At 30.4% G+C, this 21,471-nt stretch overlaps 2 protein-coding genes across 2 annotated transcripts; both read right to left on the reverse strand.

The window, feature by feature from the left end:
* Nucleotides 1-6,152: 6,152 nt before the first annotated feature.
* Nucleotides 6,153-7,705, reverse strand: LOC123217516 (transcription factor MYB92-like). Its single transcript, XM_044638585.1, has 3 exons — nucleotides 7,434-7,705; nucleotides 7,222-7,351; nucleotides 6,153-7,135 (listed from the first exon to the last, which is right to left on the reverse strand). The coding sequence occupies exons 1-3, from the start codon at nucleotides 7,564-7,566 to the stop codon at nucleotides 6,397-6,399; spliced, it is 1,002 nt and encodes a 333-aa protein (XP_044494520.1). The 5' UTR covers nucleotides 7,567-7,705; the 3' UTR covers nucleotides 6,153-6,396.
* A 10,584-nt stretch (nucleotides 7,706-18,289) lies between these two features.
* Nucleotides 18,290-20,005, reverse strand: LOC123210027 (50S ribosomal protein L29, chloroplastic-like). The gene is given in 2 exon segments (XM_044628221.1): nucleotides 18,290-18,654; nucleotides 19,577-20,005. Coding segments are annotated over 2 exon segments (549 nt in total). The 5' UTR covers nucleotides 19,952-20,005; the 3' UTR covers nucleotides 18,290-18,480.
* Nucleotides 20,006-21,471: the final 1,466 nt, after the last annotated feature.

Consider the following 21,471-nt stretch of genomic DNA (forward strand, 5'->3'; position numbering starts at 1 on the left):
TCTATTTTAAAGGAGAAAATTCAAGAGGTAATATAAAAACCAAAAATAATATCTAGAAACTATCAATCATGCTATTTTATTTTTAAAAAAAGCTATGTGTATATAGTTTTAAATACACAATATTATTTTATAATTAGATTATTATGAATTAATAATAAAATAATATTTAAAACACGATAATATATTATTTGTATTTTTAATTGTATACTCAAGATAATATACCTATAATATTACTCTGTCTTTATATGTATTGTATATGGATGGGTTATTTTAAGCCCTCAGAACAATCAAAATCTTGAGCTGTAAACAGAAAAGATGAGGGTAAAATCACAACATATTACAGACTTCAGTGTTCCATGCTAGGTTGTAATCAATATAAAATATTACATCACAAGTTTCATTTTTGTTGAACATTCAATGACAGCTTTAAGGAGCTTATGTTCGGCATTCAGCATTTAACAAGGAACATCTCGAACTTGCCTGTCCGTTGATCAGAGAACATATATGCTCTTGCATGAAACTAACTAGCTAGACAATAACCACTTATTGTTACACTTTCATTTTCAACCCCAAAGGTTCTCTCACTGAGATTCTGCCTTTCTGTGTTTTCAATGCAAGATATTTATTACCACATCCAAACCTCACATCCTGAGAACACAAAGAAAAAGAAGAAAAAATTAATTTACTAGATTTAGAAGAAACTGACAAGATTCTGATGGTGCTACAGTCGCCTGTGGCCGCAAGAAGTCTGATGGGTATTTGATTGACTTAAGGGAAATTCTCAAATTGAGTTCCACAATGACTGCAAAGTTTTAAGACTTTAAGCATTATTTTGTATTAAATAAGTTAAAATTTTATAAATGTATCAAAAATTTGAATTTAAATTTCTTTTCAAAAGATCGATACTTCACTAATTTCATTAATCTTTGAAGTTTTAAACATTTTTTTGTTGAACAATAAAATCTCTGAGCTTACCCAACTATTAGCATACCTACATATGAGTACAAGTTTTATTCCTAGATATATATAAGCTAGTATTATTTGATTTAATATAAACATAGTGACTTCGCCCTTTGATATTTTCAATAAACTTACTCATATACAGTACTAGATTAATTGGATTGGAGCAACCATTAATTAAGTCACAAGGCTCATTGGAACCTGGTCATGAAGAGCTCGTTAGCTAGCTGCTAGCCCACAAGTCATTAAAAACACTTAATCATGTAATGGGAATCACTAATCATAATTAGAAGTATCTTAATCAAATGAAAAATGACTTGTTGGCTCTTGCTCCCACTTGAAAATTACAGGCCAGGGCATACTGACAATGAGAGTAAGAGAGATTGAATTTCATGAAACAATTATTGAACATTAATTTAATGTTATGACCCATCACCTATCAATTCCTCAACCTTGATACCAACTCCATATCTTTTTTTTTTTTAAGCTCACTTGATACACACCCTCACTCAATTATATACTATGTAGTATTCTTAATTTTTATTAACAATGTTATAATTTATAATCATCTATACTTTAATGTTATTGATTGATCAAGATTTTCCCCAAAAGGTGATTTCACAATTGCATATATTCATGACAAGAAAATTGAGTGTTATTATACTCATGCATATTTGATGTAGATTTTCTTTTGATTTAATTTAATTACTACTTTATTTTAATAAGATATTTATTAAGATTTTCTTCATCATATGACTTAAAGGTATTTGATTGATGGTAATGAAATATTATTTTGGTGATATTTTATTATCAACGATAATAGTTATAACTTATAGCAATATTATATTTTTAATAATAATTTAATAAATAATATAAGAAATGATCTGATCATCAATTTTATTTTAAGTATTAAAATATTATAGAGTTCATCTTAATTTTCTTATAATTTTATCCTTAATTATTAATTTTTTTAAAACAAAATATTTTCATTTCTAATTAATATAACAAAAAACATTGAATCAAACGTATCTTTAAAGTAATTAAATTTTGTAATGATCTTTCGTTTTTTATAATCAAAGATTACTTGAATCAAACGCATCTTTAAAGTAAAAAAGTGCATTAAAATTTACTCATTTTATGATATTAGCACCACAACTTGAGGTTATTCATGGATCACTAAACTAAATTGTTTAAGCTTTTTCTATCCTTGAGTTTCAATTTACATGACTCTTCTCTATGAAACAACATTCATAGCACATAATTAATTAGGGAAGCTGCAAATTAACAAATGTTATTTATTGACTTAGCAAGATTTAATCGAGTAAACCATCAACTCTATGTCAATTCTTGGTAGGAACATGCATTATCATGAGTTAAGCATTTATTAATTTGAATTAATTAATAATTATACCCTTCCTGATTTTCCCTCAAGGCAAACAACATTAATTTAATTATTGGGGCAAGTTCTCTCACAGCTGGAAGAATCCAATAATATATAAAAATTGTTGCTGGAAATTATGCATGCAAAAGTCTCAAGCTCAACTCCGCAAGAAGTGTCCGTTTCTCCCCCAAAGTCTTGACCGTTCTTTAATTTTGGTCACATTAAATAAAATATTCAGTGTATTTTACTATATAATAAAGCACTTCTTGATGATAATTAAGTGGAACTTAATTAATTGTCTTGTAATATAGATAACATCAAGGACTTTTTTATGACTAATTTATTCTAGAAAATGCGAAAAAGTTGAGTTGAAAATGGGTTCAAAGAGAGGACTAAACTCATAATATATATTATCTTGAGTACAAGAGATGAAACTTGCCAACCATGATATCATTCAAATTACCAAATGTATTGAAAATAAGTAATATTATACGTATTTATTTTGAATATACAAATAAGTATATACTTATATGAGTCATAATGTGATTAGTTGTTATTTTATTTTTAATTCAAAATCATCTAATCGTATGACGATACAAATCAAATATATATTCAAAATGAATATACATAATTTTATTGATTGAAATTACCTAAAGCTATTTATCTAGCTAGATGGGTTTGCTTTATACTTGTAAATTAACAAAAATTCATCTTATTAATCATAATCACTTTAAGTCTTTGCTCTGGGTCTTTTCTATGCATTGAATTTATTAATTAATCATCCTCTTTCTGAAAAATTAGGGGTAATAATACATAGTCTAAATTTAGTTGCTTTTAATTATAGTCATCGACAAAACAATGTATAGGATTAGGTAGAAAAACTTTAGTCTAGAATTTTTATTAATTGTGACTTGTGAAGAGAGACATAGACATGATTTATTTAATCTAATTAATAGAGACTTGATAAAGATTTTAATGTTGCGGTTTGAAAAATTAAACATTACCGTTTTGACTGCTGATCTTTCCACAATATGGTTTACTTAACAGGACTTAATACACCACTCAAAGCTGAGTATTTTTCATTAGTATTCCACGCCAACTGCTTTTGAAGAAAGAGCTTAATTAGAATACTAATTAGTGAAGTAAATTTAGTTAATTGGAAAATTAGTTTTACATTACAGTCAATCCCTTGAAAGAAAAGAAACAAAATCCACCTACTCACCAAGAAAATTAACAATCTCATTTGAGTTTCTTTACCTCAATCCTTTTACCAAATGATTAAATAACTGTACTTTTACAGTGTCACTTCTTATTTCTTATCCATATAATACTAAGTATTTCTCCATCCTAGATTTAAAATGTAGTTAACAATTTATAACATCTAATTTTATAATGTTTTCTTGAGATCTAATTGTAGGAGAAGTTTGAAAATTGAAACCTTCTTGTCTTCTTTTGGTTACAATGTGAAAAGCTTACTATCATAAGATCACAAAAGCATAAGAAAATAAAAGTCAAATATTTCATAATCAGTGACAAAATGTTAACCTTCTTAGGAAAGCTTCCATCCCTATACCTGCTACTTGATACTAAGAGATGAAGCCATTAGCTGTTTATTCTAAGGACACATTCACAGTATCCTGTAATGTCAAATATTGCAGCTTAAATCAATTATACCAGTTGTATATTCGTTAAATAACAAATATATATATATAAAATATGATCTTTTAATTCTCGTTTAACATTTCTCCTCGTCATCACTAGCTTATAAAAATGGCATAGATTCCGACTGGAAAAACTATTATTGGTCTGATGATTCTGCAGTAGAAATCTGTCCAATATCCAAATACAGTCGCTGGTCAGAGAATTCTTCTAAAAAACTTGTGTGTTTCCTAACTACTTGGGTCCCTCTTATCATTGAGAATACTTTATGCGTCACTTTATTTGACATTAAAACTTTGGTCAATACTCTCAAACACACAAGTATATTTTTCATATAGGCTAAACGACTATTTTTCCATGCGAATTTTGATGAAACCACATTTTCCCACTATTAAAATTTAAAAAGTTTATTTTCTCACGTATTTGTCAAAATGGGATGTTAGTTTTAACAGTAAAATAGCTTTTTTTGTTATTTTTTATTTCTTGGCTGCAAAAAAGCACCGAAGTTGGCTTTTGAAAAATACCAAGGGGAGCAAAAAAATCTGAAAGTTGTGATGTGAGTTGCGGGGTAAAAGTTAGGCAGGAGAACTGCCACAAAACCAACACCACATAGGCTATTTGTCGAACATCCATGTTATGGGCAACCCAAACAGAACTCCCAAACACCTTACAGAGTAGTCAAACCTGTGAAAATAACATCATCTGAAAAGTTGATGTAGTCAGGCGAATGATAATCCGAGTACGAAGGAGAGCGACGCCGGTGAAAAGAGGTAGGATAGAAAGTGGAAAAGCGAGGCACAACAACGTGCATAACGAGAGATGGAAAACGACATAAAATCAAAAATATGGTCAGCGGATGAGAAGCAACTGTAGTGGCTAGCAATTGGCATCGAACTTCTGGCAAGAATGGTGGGTGATGGTGTCAGGGTGACAAAAATGTAACTTTATATTTTGGTAACTTCAGAATGTGAGCTTTCTTATCATTAACGGTGGTGAAACCACCACCAAGGCCAAGCTCGTCAAGTACCATAATTTGATTATTTTCTCGTTTCATTTTTTCTTTTATGTATTAAGTTTTTTTTTTTTACTGTAATTGTGTCTTTTGTGTTTATTGTTGATAGATTACATAACTTGATGAGACTGGATTCTCTTGTTTATATTTAAGTTCAACAAAACCTTGTAATTATAATTAATCCTTGTAGAACTCTTGAATTGCATGTCAGATAAATTATTGTGATTTTTTGCGAGTGTCTTGTGTGATTTATGTGTGATTATTATTATTTTTTTTAAAATTGGATTGAAGTGTTCATGCACTGGTTAGCTTGAGAGGGAAATGAGATTCCAGTGTCAGAACAGTTGGATAGAAATTTTATTAATATTAGGAGACAAACTATTATTTAGTTTCAAAAATCATATCAAAAATTTGTATCTTTTCACTTTATAAAAAAAAAATAAAAGATTTTATTAATAAATATAATATATAGGTGAAAAATTGTTATTTCAAACTTAAAGGGTCATTTCATCATGGTTTGGTTGGAAAATAGTCATTCATCCTATTCATATATCATACAACCCTACATATATTTGTGCCCAATTACCATATAATATTATAAACCATGCTTTAATTTAAATTAAGGCAATTAATTTTATATATGATGATAACAAGAAAGTGATAGATATGGAGTTTGGAGCCACTATTTTCTAGAGTGGTTAGATCACAAGGTTTGGTCAATGGCTTGATCTTAACTTACCCAGACTATGTACTAAAATAATTACTAAACAAGTTTTAATGTGAAACACAAATATCAAAAATAGAGCAATCCAACTATATTATAATATAAAAAGAACAAATCTTGTCTTGTGCGTGAACAGTAAGACCTTTGCATGCAGCTTTCTTCTTTTCTCTTTCTTTTTCATTTATTTCTTCGAAATTTCCTCTTTTTTTTTTTCTTTCTTTCTTGGCAAAAATTAAACGTCAGCAGGTTTCCTGATAAGAACACCCATTTAGACAATAATAACCATAGAATGGAAGAAAATAATGGATATGGTAAACATTATCAACAGACTTGATAAAACTGAAGAGAAGACAAAAGAAAGAAAGAAAGAAAAAGCAAATTCTCTTTGCTAATTTAGATGAAGAAGAGATGTAATTAAACTCCTAATTAAGTACTATTTTTAGCTAATTGTTAAATTAATTAGAACATGGAACGTTATATCTAATATATACTGATGAGAAAAGTGATCAGATGTTTGATGTCTACGAGGAAAGAAACATTATACATAAAGTGGATAGACTAGAGAAGCTATAATATACACTATAGTGGTGGTGGTGGTGTAGAAAAATAGTCCAAACCTGCAGTAGTCTCAAACCCATGATATATATATCTATTAACTATCTAAGCGATCTCATGAAATAAAGGGTCTTCAAGGAGGAGATCAGGCCAAACTGAAGAACTACAAGCATCACCCAATGTGTTGTACTTGATGGAAGTGTCGGTGTTTAACGACAGCGGTAGAGCCGTGGAAGGGGGAGATGGTGTTGGGGCTGAAGATGAAGCAAGCTGCTGCCATGGAGGATTAGGTGAGTTAATTGGAACAGAAGGAAACTGATCATCAGTAGGAGCTCCAATTGTGTCCTTAATGTTTAGAGGTGATTGAAAGCCACAAGGGACTTGTAAATTTGGCAAATGAGAGAAAGGGATTGAGTTGTGGAGAGATTGAAGAGAGGCTTGGTGTGATAAATTTAAATCATTTGGAGAGTTGTTGTTGTTGTTGTTATCATCTTTGATTGAAGAAAGTGAGTTCAAAAGATTAATCGTGTCCATATCAAAAGCAGAAGTTTGGCTTGCTGGAAATGAACCAGCTGATGGTTGAAGAAGGCATTGTAGGTATTGCAATCTATTCATTTCAGCATGTAATCTCACTGCTTGCTCTTCCCATGATTGATTCACCATGAACTCCTTCAATTTAGCCAAAGCTATAAGATGAGGCAAGCTCAAGAAGATGTCCGTTCGAGGCCGGTGAGTCATCGGATCAAATCCCATCTGAATCAGCTTCTTCTTCAGGTGAGTGTTCCAGAAATTTTTTATCTCATTGTCAGTCCTCCCTGGTAGGTGGCTTGCAATTGCTGACCATCTATTAAAGTAAAGTAATAAAGTAAGAAAACCAAAACCAAAAAAGTCTTCAAAAGAACACTATTCTTGAAGTAAACATTAAATTACTTATTGCCAAGAACTGAATGAAGATTGAGAATTGTTTCTTCTTCTTCTTGTGAAAACTTCCCTCTCTTGATGTCAGGCCTTAAATAATTTGTCCATCTCAATCTACAACTCTTCCCACATCTGTTCAGACCTGAAAAAAAGAAAGCTTGATTATAATCAAAGGATAGAAAGATCATCAAATTCAAACAAAAGAATCAAATACAAACACAAACCAGCAAGTTTAGGGAGGGCTCTCCAGCTTCCATGGCCATGCTTTTGAATATGTTTGACAAGTTTTTGGTCTTCTTCAGGGGTCCAGGGACCTTTCTTGAGGCCACTCTCATCACAACTAGGAGATCTACCCATGTTTAATCTTCAAAGGTTTGATTGCCTCCCTCAAATGCAACCACTAACTACAGCTTTCTATTTATACGCAACCTTGCAAATGTTCCCCCGGTAAAACCTAAATGCAAAGTGACGTGCTGGCTTACTATTTGCTAGCGGCAACGGGACACCTTTTTCTTCAATTATCAACTGTCTCTCCTCTGTCCAAGATTCATTTATCCTATTATATTGTATATTTATATTGTTTTTTACATTTGAATGCTTTTTTAACACAAGTGGACCCTTAAATTTGTGTATGTAAGTTAGTGACCAACAAACAAGTCAGAGCCAAACAGTCTCATGAAGTTGCCAACTCTTAAGACATGTACTATTCACAAAATCAAGGACATTTTTTTCTTTTTTTTTCTTTTAAATCTAACATGGATTAATTATCAGTCATATTACTTGAACATTTTTAGTCATGAAAAAAATTAGAAGATGTCACATTGGGGAATTATTCTTTAAATAAACATAAATGTTTACATTTGATTTTTATTAGAGTTTATATAAGGTCTTAACAAAGAATACAATTAGTTGAATTTTAGTTGTAAGAGATTATGCATAAATCCACTTTCCCCAAATGGAAGAGGGGATGAATTTAGTTTGAACGCCAAAAGACAATTCCCACCCAAGGTTTATTGCATCCCCAAAATCTTACCCATTAACTATTAAAAATTCAAACATCCATCTACAAACTGTTAAAATTAACAAAGTCAATTAATTTTAAGGATAAAATCAACATTTAATTAATATTATATTAAAAATAATCGAAGTTTATCGATTTCTCTCTCTTAATTTAAAAAATTAATAATTTTTTCTCAAACTTATGTTTTGAAAAGTGATATTTTTACCCCTAAGATTTCCTTTTTTTTCCAATATTTCTGGCCACTGGAATCTTTCTTTGACCGCTTCTTCAATAGGATCTCTCTCCCTAATGGCACTTCCACTCCCTCCTAGCACGGAGCGACGCATCTTTCTAGTGATTTGGCGGCCTTCTTCATTGCAAACTAAAGCAATGCATGATCACATCTCTGCCTCTCTGGCTTTGTTGCATTGAAGCCGTCTACGTCTCTGACTAGATACGAAGACGACTTTTCGTCTTTGTTGACAAAGACGATGGCTTCGTCTCCATTGATAGTGCCAACTGAAGCTTAAGAAAGGGGGAAGAAAAAAACCCTAAGGGGAAATGTAATTTTTCAAAATTTAATCCTAGAGGAAAATTGTTAGTTTTCTAAATTAGGAGAAATAGATAAATTTTTATTATTTTTAATATAATACTGGTTAAATGACGATTTTAATCCTAAAACTAATTAGCTCTGTTAATTTTAACAATCCAAAGGTGGATGTTTAGGTTTTTAGTAGTTAGCAGGTGAGACATTAGGGATGCAATAAACCTTGGGTGGGAATAAGTCTTTTGGCCTTAGTTTGAATTTGTAAATAAGTTTGAGAATAATAAAAAGAATAGTTGGGATTTTATCTATATATAGATCTTCTCTTTTTAAAGGATGAATTATATCCATCTTATGTAATTATCATATTATTATTTTTATAGTATTAATTTACGTTAGTTCTTTGTTATAATTAATTTCACTTAAAATGAAAATTTTGATATATTACTTAAAATATCTAGCAATTTTTAAAGTTGATACAACACATAAGCAATCAAATAGCGAATGCTTAATGGAAAAACTAAACTTATAATTGGCTGATCAAAGGGCATAAAATAATCACACTATAGATGAACAAATGAGCTTAATTAGTAATTACTATAGAATGATCAGGGAAGAAAGAGAGGCAAGGATGGCAATGCAGAATTGAATACTAATTATAAATTTGATTATAAAATTAATTAGATTACGATTAAAGATGTATACAAAGGATCGAAATTCTTAAGTTGTTTTAATAATAGGAACCCAAATATGTTAAAAACCATAATTAATAATGTTAAAGGACTTAGATTTATAACACGGTATCAGAGTTCCAAGGACTGCATGATAGGTTAAACTGAAAGAAGCTAGACCAGTCATATACAATTTAGGCAAATCCATGGGTTAATCGAAAAGAGCTAAACTATGTTTTAGGCTTAGCCAAGAAAAGTGTTATCCAAATTTAGGTAAGTAATCCCATACATGGTAGCACAACTACACTTGAGAGGTAATATTTGTTAGAATATATAAATCTCTATTGGCAAGAAAAAGTAAAATGAAAGTGTATATAATATATTAGGTATCCAAATTAGATTGACTCATTTTAATAGTTAAAATACAAATATATATTAAAATTCATAATTAATAGAACAAGCTAGTGAATGATATACTGTCATACAGTTCAATATTACTTTATTTTTAATTTAAAATAATTTAATTATATTGTCTTACATTATTCATATAAATATTTTATGCCTTAAAAATATATAAATATAATTCTTATTATGGTTAATATGTAAATATAATTTTATTATAGTTAATAATGATAATTAATAATGGCAAAGGAGTTCAAAAATAGAAATCATGTGATTATTGATGGCGGACAGACGAAACCAGCACCGTATATATATCGTCAGTGATTCCATGGTTCCTCCTTTATAATTTTTTACCTCTACCAATCACATTATGCCACATCACCGTTCTTCCCTCTCAGATCAACCTTGCTACTACTCCATCGGGGAATATATGAAGCATTTTGGGGAACCCTGACTGAAAGTAGACAATTGGAACCTTTAAATTCATGGCACAGTTGCTGAAGTCGAAGCTATCAATTCATTTTCATGGAGGACAGCAGAATTGAATTGTTCAACCCCTGCGTACTTTGAAAGGATCGATGAATATTAGTTTGCGTTATCATTTTCTCATTTTTTAAGAGACTGTTAGATTTCATGAAATATAAATTCCTTCATGTCATAAACTATTGATTATTACAACACATTTGTTCATCAAATTTTCTCATCAAAACCTCAAGAAATTTCCAGATAGTCTAAAGATCGTTATCTGATATCTAACATAGATTATAAATATACATAGACCTACTCTATCTGTATGATTATAATACATATGATTATGATGAAGAGTAACCCATGGAGATATGCAGATACCTTAGTATGCAATTCAACACAGAGAATAAAAATTCGAAAGAAAGAAGGTGGGCTCGGAGCAGCTATAGAATTGGTATACAAATAATAAATGTGGTAGGAATAGGGTTATGATCATTGTTCTTGTCTGGTTTTGGATATTGATTAATTATATGATCATCTAATGATAATTTATAATGTGGGGTCTCTTTCCACATGTTTGCTCGATGATTTGCATTTAGACCAATCGCATTCCTCATAGGCCGTCTCTCTATGTCACACAAACTAAACAGAAAGCGATCCATAATTGCAATCATACTGAACTCGCACAATTTTATTGTTTAAATGTATGATTAGCATGCAAGATAATGGAAGACAAAATTAATGGAAGATAATGTTTAACACCATGATCGATCATCAGAATAGGGAAAGAAAGAAGGATAAAGAAGAAACGGAGAAAGAAAATGCATGCAGAAAGATGGGGACATGAAGAGATGTGACACATTTGACCGTAGAGGGAGCTGGTTAGAGGCGAAGTTGGTGCAGCAAACGCTCTAATTTTTCTACCATCTTTTGAAACCTGTAAGACAATAAATTAATTATTTATAAAATTTATGCATATTAATCTTGTTTAACCTTGAGAATGCGTCAATGGCATTTGTTGATATCCTCTCGTCCTTTCTTCATTGTCCTTTTATCGCTATTCACACACTTCTTTGAAGAGTTGAGAGAGACAGCTAGTTGGCTACACATTTCTAATCACCTTAATTTAATTTCCATAGTTAGAACCTTCTCTGTTGATTCTCATTTATATTAACAGAAATTAAGCAACAAGTTTTTGATATATAAATGATTAAAGATTTTGCCAGGAATTGGTATGCACTTATATAACATCAAAGTCCAAAAGACGAGAAATATGGAAGAATTTTGTAACAAAAGTATAGAGTAATATCAAACATATCTATTTTAAATACATAAATTAGTATATATTTATATGTATTTTTGAATGTTACTTTATCTTTAATTTAAAATCTTTCAATTATATAACGATATACATTAAGTATGCATCTATTTATGTATTTAAAGTTTATACATATAATTTTATTGAAAAAGATGGATGTTAATTAATGAAATGAATGGCGAAATTGATATAGAAGGAAGACGCAGGGTCCAATGTGTCAAAGGAAAAAGCCATAAAATTCTTACATCAGAAGCTAACTCTTTCAAACCTAAACTCATTTTAAAAGGTGATCGACATCAAAGGCCACACAGAGTCAAAGTAACAAGGACGAGAAATGATTACCCCATCTTCCATTTTTCTTGTTTCACTTACCTCATTTGCTGTCGGCAACAAGTTTTACTTCTAAAAGAAAGTCTAAATATTCTGTAATTTAGGTTAAAATTCAAAGAAAATTAAATTAACAAACCGTTATCACCTTGTTCACGAAAACTACAATCACCAGTGGAAATAGAACCTTTGGTTAATATTTATAGAGAGATTGCTTCTTCAACTAGGGTTCCTTGTCGGGTGGTGGACCATCTGTTTCACATCAAAAAGGAAGAAGGTTTAATATTAATTAATAAAGAAATTAGAGGTTACGTGATGTCACTTAATTAAATATTTAAATATAAAAAATATATATAAATCATAGTTGTAGTGTCAGCTAAACAACTGATTTGCTTGCTGTGTTATGTTTCTACCCAATACTTTCTATATACTTGTCATGCCACGTATATGATTCTCTATCTTTCCCTTTCCATGCAAAACCAAATCTATATATTAATTTCTTTTCGTTAAAACCTTTAGTAATCTACCTAGCCTCTTGGAATGGCATATTTTTAGTTGCAAATTCTAATTATAACTTAGTTTACAGAGTTCAATTTGTCATCTTTTTTTATTTTTATTTTTTTAGTTTTTAGTGTATGATGATTTTAGTAAACTGATTATAGGCACCAACTAACAAGTTCTACCAAAATTAGTAACAAAAATGAATTATGAAACACTAAAAAATTGGTTTTTGAGATTGGAGATTTCAAAGATATATAAACTCCTATAATTAGAAGTTGTAGAATTGAAAACTCATATCTTATATTTAAAATTGTAATATACTACCTTACTCCATAACCTCACTATTTACACAGGTTAGTTGTTTAATAACTCTCTGTTAACCTCAAGTGAATATTACAATATCGGTATCATTATCTATATTATACAATTGTAAATAAGAGATATAATAGTGATTTGAATATCAAATGATACAGACTTTGAGAAAAACATATTCCAAAAAATAATTATTAAAATTCGAAGATAAAAAATTATATAAACTATACATTAGAAACTGTGAAATCCACGTCTCATTCCTTGTTCTTATAATAATAATAATGTATGAATTAAAAGTCTTCTACATATATCTAAGTGCGTTTCCAGCAGCTTCTATGTGTGTGACATGTGGCTTCATAGGATAGAAAGTTAGTGGCCAAGAAGGATCATATCATATATTGTGTTAGTTAGGGGAAATTAAAATAATTAGGGTTCATGTCTAGAGATATAATTAATCAAACTGATTTGAAACTTAGGGAAGAATTAGGGGTTAAAAAAGTGAGATTTCTATCTTTCTAATTAGTGAAAATGACAGTTAATTATCTAGATACGTAAGTACTCTCAATTAAACTAATACAAACAGTTAATAAGAAATTAAGCATTACTAATTAATTTGTATTACGTCTAATACACGTGAATAGTATTTGTGAGAGCATGCATCCATCAAGCACCAACTTCACCCTTTTCAACTATTCATAACCCAACAACCCTAATTGAATTGGATTAAAATTAATTAAATTTTAATGTGGGGTACGAAAAATCTATGCTAATTTCATCGTATCTTTACTATTTCAATGCTAATTACGCATTGAAAGGTTCACTTGCTCTCTTATGCTTCTTCAAAATGGAACCCTATTGGTCTCACTCAACTCCCAGTGTCCTCACTGTTAATTGATATTAGTTAATTAATAGAAATTAACTTCATTAATTAAGTTAATCAATTTAAGATTTCTTATGAAATGACACTAGACGTGGAGTCATTGATTCAAAGTTTTGTTGATATCTTATCTGTTACTCATCTTTAAATTCTACAAAAACTAGCATGGCATCTAGTTTTTCTCAACTGTCATGCCCAACATTCTGGATTTAGGAATATATTATATGAATTGATCGGTAAGCAATCTAATTAGAAGGTTAAATGTGTTTTAACATATATTCTTATTATGCTCTTCTGTATTATCATTTTTTAAGCAACATCAACTACTTTGAGCCATCAGCAATGACATCAAATTCACAGCTATGGAAAGTGAAAGACAGTGAGACTCATCACTAGATCGATCATCTCCATAAAATCTGTGAGAAATAAAGATTAATCAAACAATTACTTAATTAAATTAACACTTGCTCAACATTATTTTTATCAATTAGATTCTGATTTTAAACACTATTCTCGGCTTTACTATGCCCCCTGAAGAGATAGATAAGATAAAAAGATAATGGTATAGACTAATACTAAACATTTATATATACTTTCATCATTTACAATAAATATATGTACACTCAATTTAAATATTTGATTGAATATATACCTAGATATGATTGAACGATTTTACTATTAAAAATAAAAATATAATCAATCACATAATAATACATAATTTGGATAACTAATTGAGTATTTAAAACTGAGCATATATACTAATGCTCCATTCTTTAATATGAACTTTCATATTTTGAATTATGATAATGACGATTCACATTTATGGAATTTCTTCAATACATACATATATACTATACCAGTTCTACTTATATGAGTTCAGGAATTATCCTTGGTATATATGTTTTACATTTAAATGAAAATAAAGTTATCAATTTCTATTGTTAAAGAAATGGAAGCACTACCCTAAACAGAAGACACCCAGCTACCTTGCTGATCCAGGCTATTATTATATGAAATTTTTGGGATCATATATTAGTTGATAATTACAATTAACGAAGAGTTACCATAATTTCAACCTTAATTAATTATAAGCTAATCGCAGTAGTCATAATATAATTAGTCAAAGTTCACATCAGTAATTAAGTGGTGTTTTGTAAGGTAAATTAACCTATAATATTAATCTCATATCATTGAGACACAGTCATTTAATATTAATGTTACAAACCAATTATTGTTTCTACTTAATTACGTGGTGAGTCTCATAATCCATTTGATAAATAACGTTTGGTTATCAGCTAATCTTCCTGCTTAATTACAATTTAACCATCATTCTTACATAATCCCTTATTCTCTTCGCGTGTAAAATTAATTATAATATTTCGCATTTTAAATTACATAATCCCTTATTAATTCCATATTATAAATAAAATCATGTAATTTATGACCTGTAAGACATAAGAAAGGTGGCATCTAAGCTAAATAATATCTGAACAAAATATTTATAATTACAATAGACTGGAAAGGCAATAGCAGAATAAGAATCTTTGTCATGAGATGATACTTTAACTGTAATTTTGTGTTCCAATTCCCATAATAAATAGACTGTTGGTGAGTGTGCAATTAATTTATAATTTTGTTCACTCCAAAAATTTTGAAATAGTATTGTGGAACTTACTGTTCTTTAGGAAAGAGAAGACTGTGAAACTTATCAAGTTTTTCTTAATATTCTTTATTTTCATAAATGATCATTAGTTTGATTTCTAATCACTATTTTCAGTAATTAATCTGATAAGAGTTTGAGTAATAAATGATGATTCTTAATTAGAAGCTGCTTAATTAGGAAATTTAGTGTTTACTCATCATCCTGATTTAAATGAAACAAATCATAGGAATGTTTAGGCCCCATCTCCGGACCCAAATTAAGTGTCTAGAAATCCAGTCAAAACCTAACCCATTTGAACTCTTTAGTTGAAATCAGGAGTATTCATCAAACGCACCGGCCCTGCTGCAAAGCCCTTAATTAATGTTATGAGAGAATCACACGACACTATATTCTTTAACCATCTATATAAAGGTTACTACAGATTGACATAATTATGGATAGATTCGACAAACTATGTCAACTTTAAATTTGAACCTCCTCAAGCTTGATTTGGTATAACAAAGTTGAGTTCGCACCTAAACTTAAGATCAACAAGTTTTAAAGGACAATAATTCAGAGTTCGAGCTCGAGATCAATATGACAATTAATATTTGACCTTGGTTTGTATAAGCTTGAGCCCATATAAGTCAAATTGAAGCTAAATAAATTTAGAGCAAAATAATATTGTTTTAACTCTAAATTATATAGGAAAATAACGTCATTTTGTATTGTTTGCATAATGAAGTACTAACACAAAATAATACTATTTTGATTTGAGTAGAACAATATCATTTTATCCACATACTACTTCATCGATCAAGCTTAATAGTGTCACATATCCATAACTCAACCTCAAGCTCAAGTCTATTCGTTTAGAGCTCGAACAAACCAATATGACAATTAAGTTCAAATTAGCTTGATTCAAATTCATCCTTAGTCACAATTATCTTTAGCTCTTTACATTAGACACTTTTAAAGAACAAGATAACTTATAAATTTATGTCTTGTATTTACAAAAGAGAAAATTTTAAATGAGAAATGTATTATATATATTTTACAAGAGGATTATCTTATACTATTGATCAAGATGTCTCACAATATTTATGTATCTAACTATTAAATAAATGATGTTTTGTAATGTTGTAGATAAAATAATAATAATAAAAAAGAGACGGGTGTGTCATAACTATACGGTACATTTTTTAAAACTCAATAAGTTTCTCCAAAAGTATTTATCCATTCCACTACTTTACACTTGATGATGATGCATGGGAGTGATTCTTGTATCTCTAGGGATCATAATGATCCAAACAACCCAAAACAAAAATGTGTAACAATGGCAGGATAGAACGCGAATGTTGCGAGATTTAAAAGACAATATGATAAGAAAGTAAATAGACGAGAAAGAATCACATACCTTACACGAAATACACAGTATTGATCTTGAAAATTTCAGCAAAGAGAAAACATAATATGAAGAAAAAACATTGAGGGAACACCAATAAAGAGGATCAATTTTGAGATAAAAAATCAGAGGAGGCTTAATCTAATTTACTAAGAGAGAAGCATGAATCATCCAGCCACACGTTGATACATATATATATATATATATAGTGGAGTTGTAGAGATATCAATTTGGTCAAAAAGTTTGAAAAGTTGCTGCATGGAAAGCAGCAGGTTGCATGGTTGGAGTTGGAGTGGGAGAAAAATTATATTAACCTAACACAAATCAAGATCTGAGCTATGCATCAGTATTGGACATAATCTGAATAGTATAGTTCAGTCAATCTGGCATGGTGGGAGTTGGTAGGATTAAGGATATTAATGAGTGAGAAAGAGTTAAGCTTCCATGAGGACGAGCTCACTTTCTGATCTTGAGCTCTGCATCTTTTTATGCATTACTTTACACCATCGCAAGCTATGATCTGAAAGAGTCTTGAGTTAAGAGTATAATAACATTCCACTGGATGATTATATTTCTGTAAAAATAGATAGGTGTAAGCTCAGCAACTTTGATCATTGACAATGAAGAGAGAGACCTCACTCAACATTTGAAGAAAATCACAAGTTTTTATGTGATTATTATATTAAGTTGTTGAAGAGATCAAACTTTCAACATCCAGATTTTTTTATATGGAGTTGTCATTGTAAACTGGTAAGATTCCCATCTATTGTCAAAGGTTGACAAGGTTAAAGTTCCATCAAAAACTGTCTGTATCAACAACAGCTAAAATGACCTATCTTAACAGGATTTCAGAAAATTTAGAAGATGAAAACGAAATATTGATATTTCTGAATTCTGAAGCCCTATTCCTTTGCAGGACGGAGTCCGGTGCTTGTTTCATGCCCTGCTACTTGTAAAAAAGAAATGAGTAGTGTTAAGTAGTCCTTAAACCAATATAATTATCAACAAGTTATGAGATGCTTTAATGGATCACCAGAAAAATTAGCACAACGAAACCAAGCACTCCTAACACACATCTCATCATTATGTTTACAGCTGATAACAACTTCTGTACTTTAGCCAATTTAGAAATTAGTTTTCAGGCTAAAAATGTCATAGAAGCTACCATTATTTCTTTATCAAGTTCCTCAAGTCTGATCTAAGCTTAAAGGTTTGGTAGTCCATCACCGGACAGATTGTATATGGGATTTTTAAGGTCTCCCCACATGCCTACATACAATAACCTACAGAAAAATGAGGACAGCTTCAATAACAAATTCTTTTTCGGCTTTACTGATAAAATGGAGCAACTGAATGCCAGAGCCCATCATTTCTAGCAAAATCAAGATCATTAGCTCTTACTTCACTGCCTCAAGCAATATTTATTTTACCAATTGGTGCTCATCCATTGCCTACCACTGATGTTACGAACTATCTAAACGAACCAAAATGTCAACCCAGAATAACTGATTCAAGCCTCTCCTAAATTGGCTAGGGCAATAATGGTCACACCAGAAAAAAAAAAAAAATACATCTAGATTGCTGGAGTGATATCTTGCAATTAAATGAGGCAATTGCTATATAACTGAAATGTGGATACAACTATGAATTTATGAGCTGAAGATACAAAAATTATAAAAATGAAATGAGGCACAAACCTACAGCAACAGCACATGATACACAGAGATGGTCTGACATAAAATGCGCCCTGTACAAAAATGGTCTGACAGAAAGTACATAATCTGCGTCAGATAAGTGGACAGGCTCACACAGATTTCTCGGCCTCTGCAGCTGTCTCTTCCTCTTGCAACTTCTTCAAAGATGGTGGTGGTCTGACAGCAACGCTTTTCTTCCATTGTTGATCAAGCTTTCTTGACAATCTCTTGTTAATTCCTTCCTCAATCTCTCTTTCCCATTTAACAGTAAGCATGAGAGCAATCTAGTAACAGGAAAGCTCTCTACTTAGTGTGATAGTATGACATCAAACCTCTATAGAAAAATCTTCACAACATCGTGAATTATTTCACAAACAGCAAGAGACACAAGATAGGATTAAACCTAATGTGCCAAAAACAAATGAACAAGAAGTAAAGAGTTTGGGCAGTCTATTGTGACAGAACAGCAATTGCTTTTTACATATAAATTTTCCATCAAATCCCATCTTATCCCTATCTGAATAAAGGTTCGGGGCCCAACACCAACAAAATATGTGAAAGCACTTCAGCTTAAGTACCAATAAAGTCACCAACTGAACACTTGGGTCAAACTATACTGGTAACATTCAACCTTAAACTTGTAAGATTCACAAACTATATTTCGTTACAAAATCATAATCAATATTAAGCTCTTTTATCATTCATTTTAAATGATAAAAGAGCTTAATCCAATATCTCCACAAGCATATACAAGTAAACATTTCAAAACAGTAACTTTACACTCTTAATAATAAACCCAGAAACGAAAAATCCACTGAACATTAACAATTCAGTTTCATACACATTAAATTGCCAAATGAAACATTGTTGAGGCAAATTATACTTGCAACTGTAACATTCACAAGTAATATCACATTGAAAGCACACATTCAATGTAACGATTAAAACAATGAAATTTCACCTATGAAACGCAGAATCAGAACGTTCCAAAATTCCAAAAATACTAAATTTACACAAATAACAACAATCTCAACCATGTGGGGAGAAAAAAAAAAACCAACTTCACATTTGAACAACCACAAAATAAAGCATAAAAAGACTAAAAAAAAAGACAATTATCAACAATCCCATATATACAACTCAACGTTAATCGCCCACCCAAAAAGCAAACAAAGTAGATTGTAAGAAATCAAGAGCAGTGAGTACCCTTTTTCGCATACGACGAAACTCACCAGACTTGAACTCATTTCGCGCCGATTTCTTGAGGCGAAGCGTGAAAATGTCAACCTTTAAATCAACAACCTCTTCATTGATTTCCTCAGTGGTTTTGGCTCAGATTTCTTTCAACTCTTCTGCCTACTTCGGCATCATAATCACTGATGGTTGTGAAGAAGTGTGAGTTTTAACCAAAGGAAGGCAAATGGGGTTAGGCTGACTAAACTTAACGCCATTGAAGAACGGTTTGGGGATATGGGAAATAGGTTTGGGAGGAAAAGTCACGGAGAGGCTCAGCATCTTGTCTGCTTCGTTGAAAAGTGAGCTCTGCACTGTGTCTTCTTGTAGATAAGGCTGCCCTTGCATGAAACCGTTTTTGGTTGGGGTTACAAAAAAATTAACAGATTTCGATGAACACAGAAAAAAATAACCAACTCCCCAGGACTAAATCTTTTTTATTAACAAATTATAAGTTGACGACAACAATTCAATCAATTTTCTGGTGAGATTTTGTACCATGACTTTTCTCATAACAATTGCCTAAATTTAAAAAAAATCAGTCACACATGACTTTTCACCAAAAACTACCTCCATCACCAATCGTTTCGGCCCCTCTCATTTTCCTCACTTTCTACTTATGTTTCACAATGAATAGGAGTCATTGTCTCTTGTCAACAAGTTTGCTGATGGATGGAGAATGTGTCTAGGTCATGATAGGAACAACAACGAATCGAGAATTTCTTGCAACCCTTTTGGCTCATTTACCAACACTATCTTTCCCACTGTTTGGAAGCAATATTGTTGTTTATCCATTTGATGGATATGCACAATAAAAAACATATGTGATGCTTCAACCATTATTGTTTAAGCAAAATAATAAAATACAAACTCACACTTTTCTTTTTAAGTTTTTTTGTACAAAAATAATAATACAAAGATTGTATTGTCACAAGACTTTACACGGGTTAGGATAGAAACTTTTTAATTGTAGGTATGTTAATCAAAAACAAAAAAAAAAAAGTTTTTACAATTAAAAAAACATAATTGTTGTATTAAATCTTAATTAATTACCAGTTTAATGATATCATTAAGTCTTAAAGGAGTTACAAAAAATAACATAATAATCATTATTAACTTTAAAATTAGTGTCACAAAATTGTAAACATAATAACTATTATTAACTCTCAAATAAAAGTTATAAAATTTTAATATAATGAGCTTCAAAACGGAGTTAAAAAAAATGGTTACTATTAACTCTAAAAAATGACTTACAAAAAAATAAACATAATAACCATTATTTACTTTTAAAAGAGAATTCTAAAAATTAATGTGAAAAATAATAACTAATAAATAACTCATCTTTAAGTCTAAAAAGAGAGACGTGTATAAAATTTTCTCACTTGGTATACTTGAACAAATTGATAATTGACAATTATTATGGCCATAAATGAAAATGGTAGTAGTACTGATGAAATGGTCATCTAATGGTCTATTCAAAATTCTACAAACATACAAAAAATTTTTTGTGCACAAAATAATATTTCCTTGATTTTAATTTTGTCTTTTACAAATATTTTAAACCTAAACATTCAAACGAGAAGCAAAATAAAATCAAAACTTAAATGAACTAACAAGTCCCATATGATTCACACGATTTTTATACTATTTAGTCAGCAATCTTTTGGTCATGGGATTTGCAATCATTAGTTTTGCACTAATATATTGGATATCCATTTCGTGCTTCTTAATATGTTATCTAACAATAAGATATTTAATATCAATATGCTTGTTAAGACTTCCACTTTTGTCATTTTTTGAGAAAAAGATAATTGTCGAATTGTGACAATAATTCTTTAATGGTCTATCTATTGAATTAACAACTTTTT

Source organism: Mangifera indica, chromosome 1, assembly GCF_011075055.1.
Source record: "Mangifera indica cultivar Alphonso chromosome 1, CATAS_Mindica_2.1, whole genome shotgun sequence".
Taxonomy (NCBI): Eukaryota; Viridiplantae; Streptophyta; class Magnoliopsida; order Sapindales; family Anacardiaceae; genus Mangifera; species Mangifera indica.

Coding starts and splice junctions, on each gene's coding strand:
- LOC123217516 (XM_044638585.1), bottom strand. CDS start 7,566: ATGGGTAGATCTCCTAGTTGTGATGAGAGTGGCCTCAAGAAAGGTCCC. Junction 7,352..7,433: donor AGCCCTCCCTAAACTTGCTG/GTTTGTGTTTGT, acceptor TCTTTTTTTCAG/GTCTGAACAGATGTGGGAAG. Junction 7,136..7,221: donor CATTCAGTTCTTGGCAATAA/GTAATTTAATGT, acceptor TTACTTTAATAG/ATGGTCAGCAATTGCAAGCC.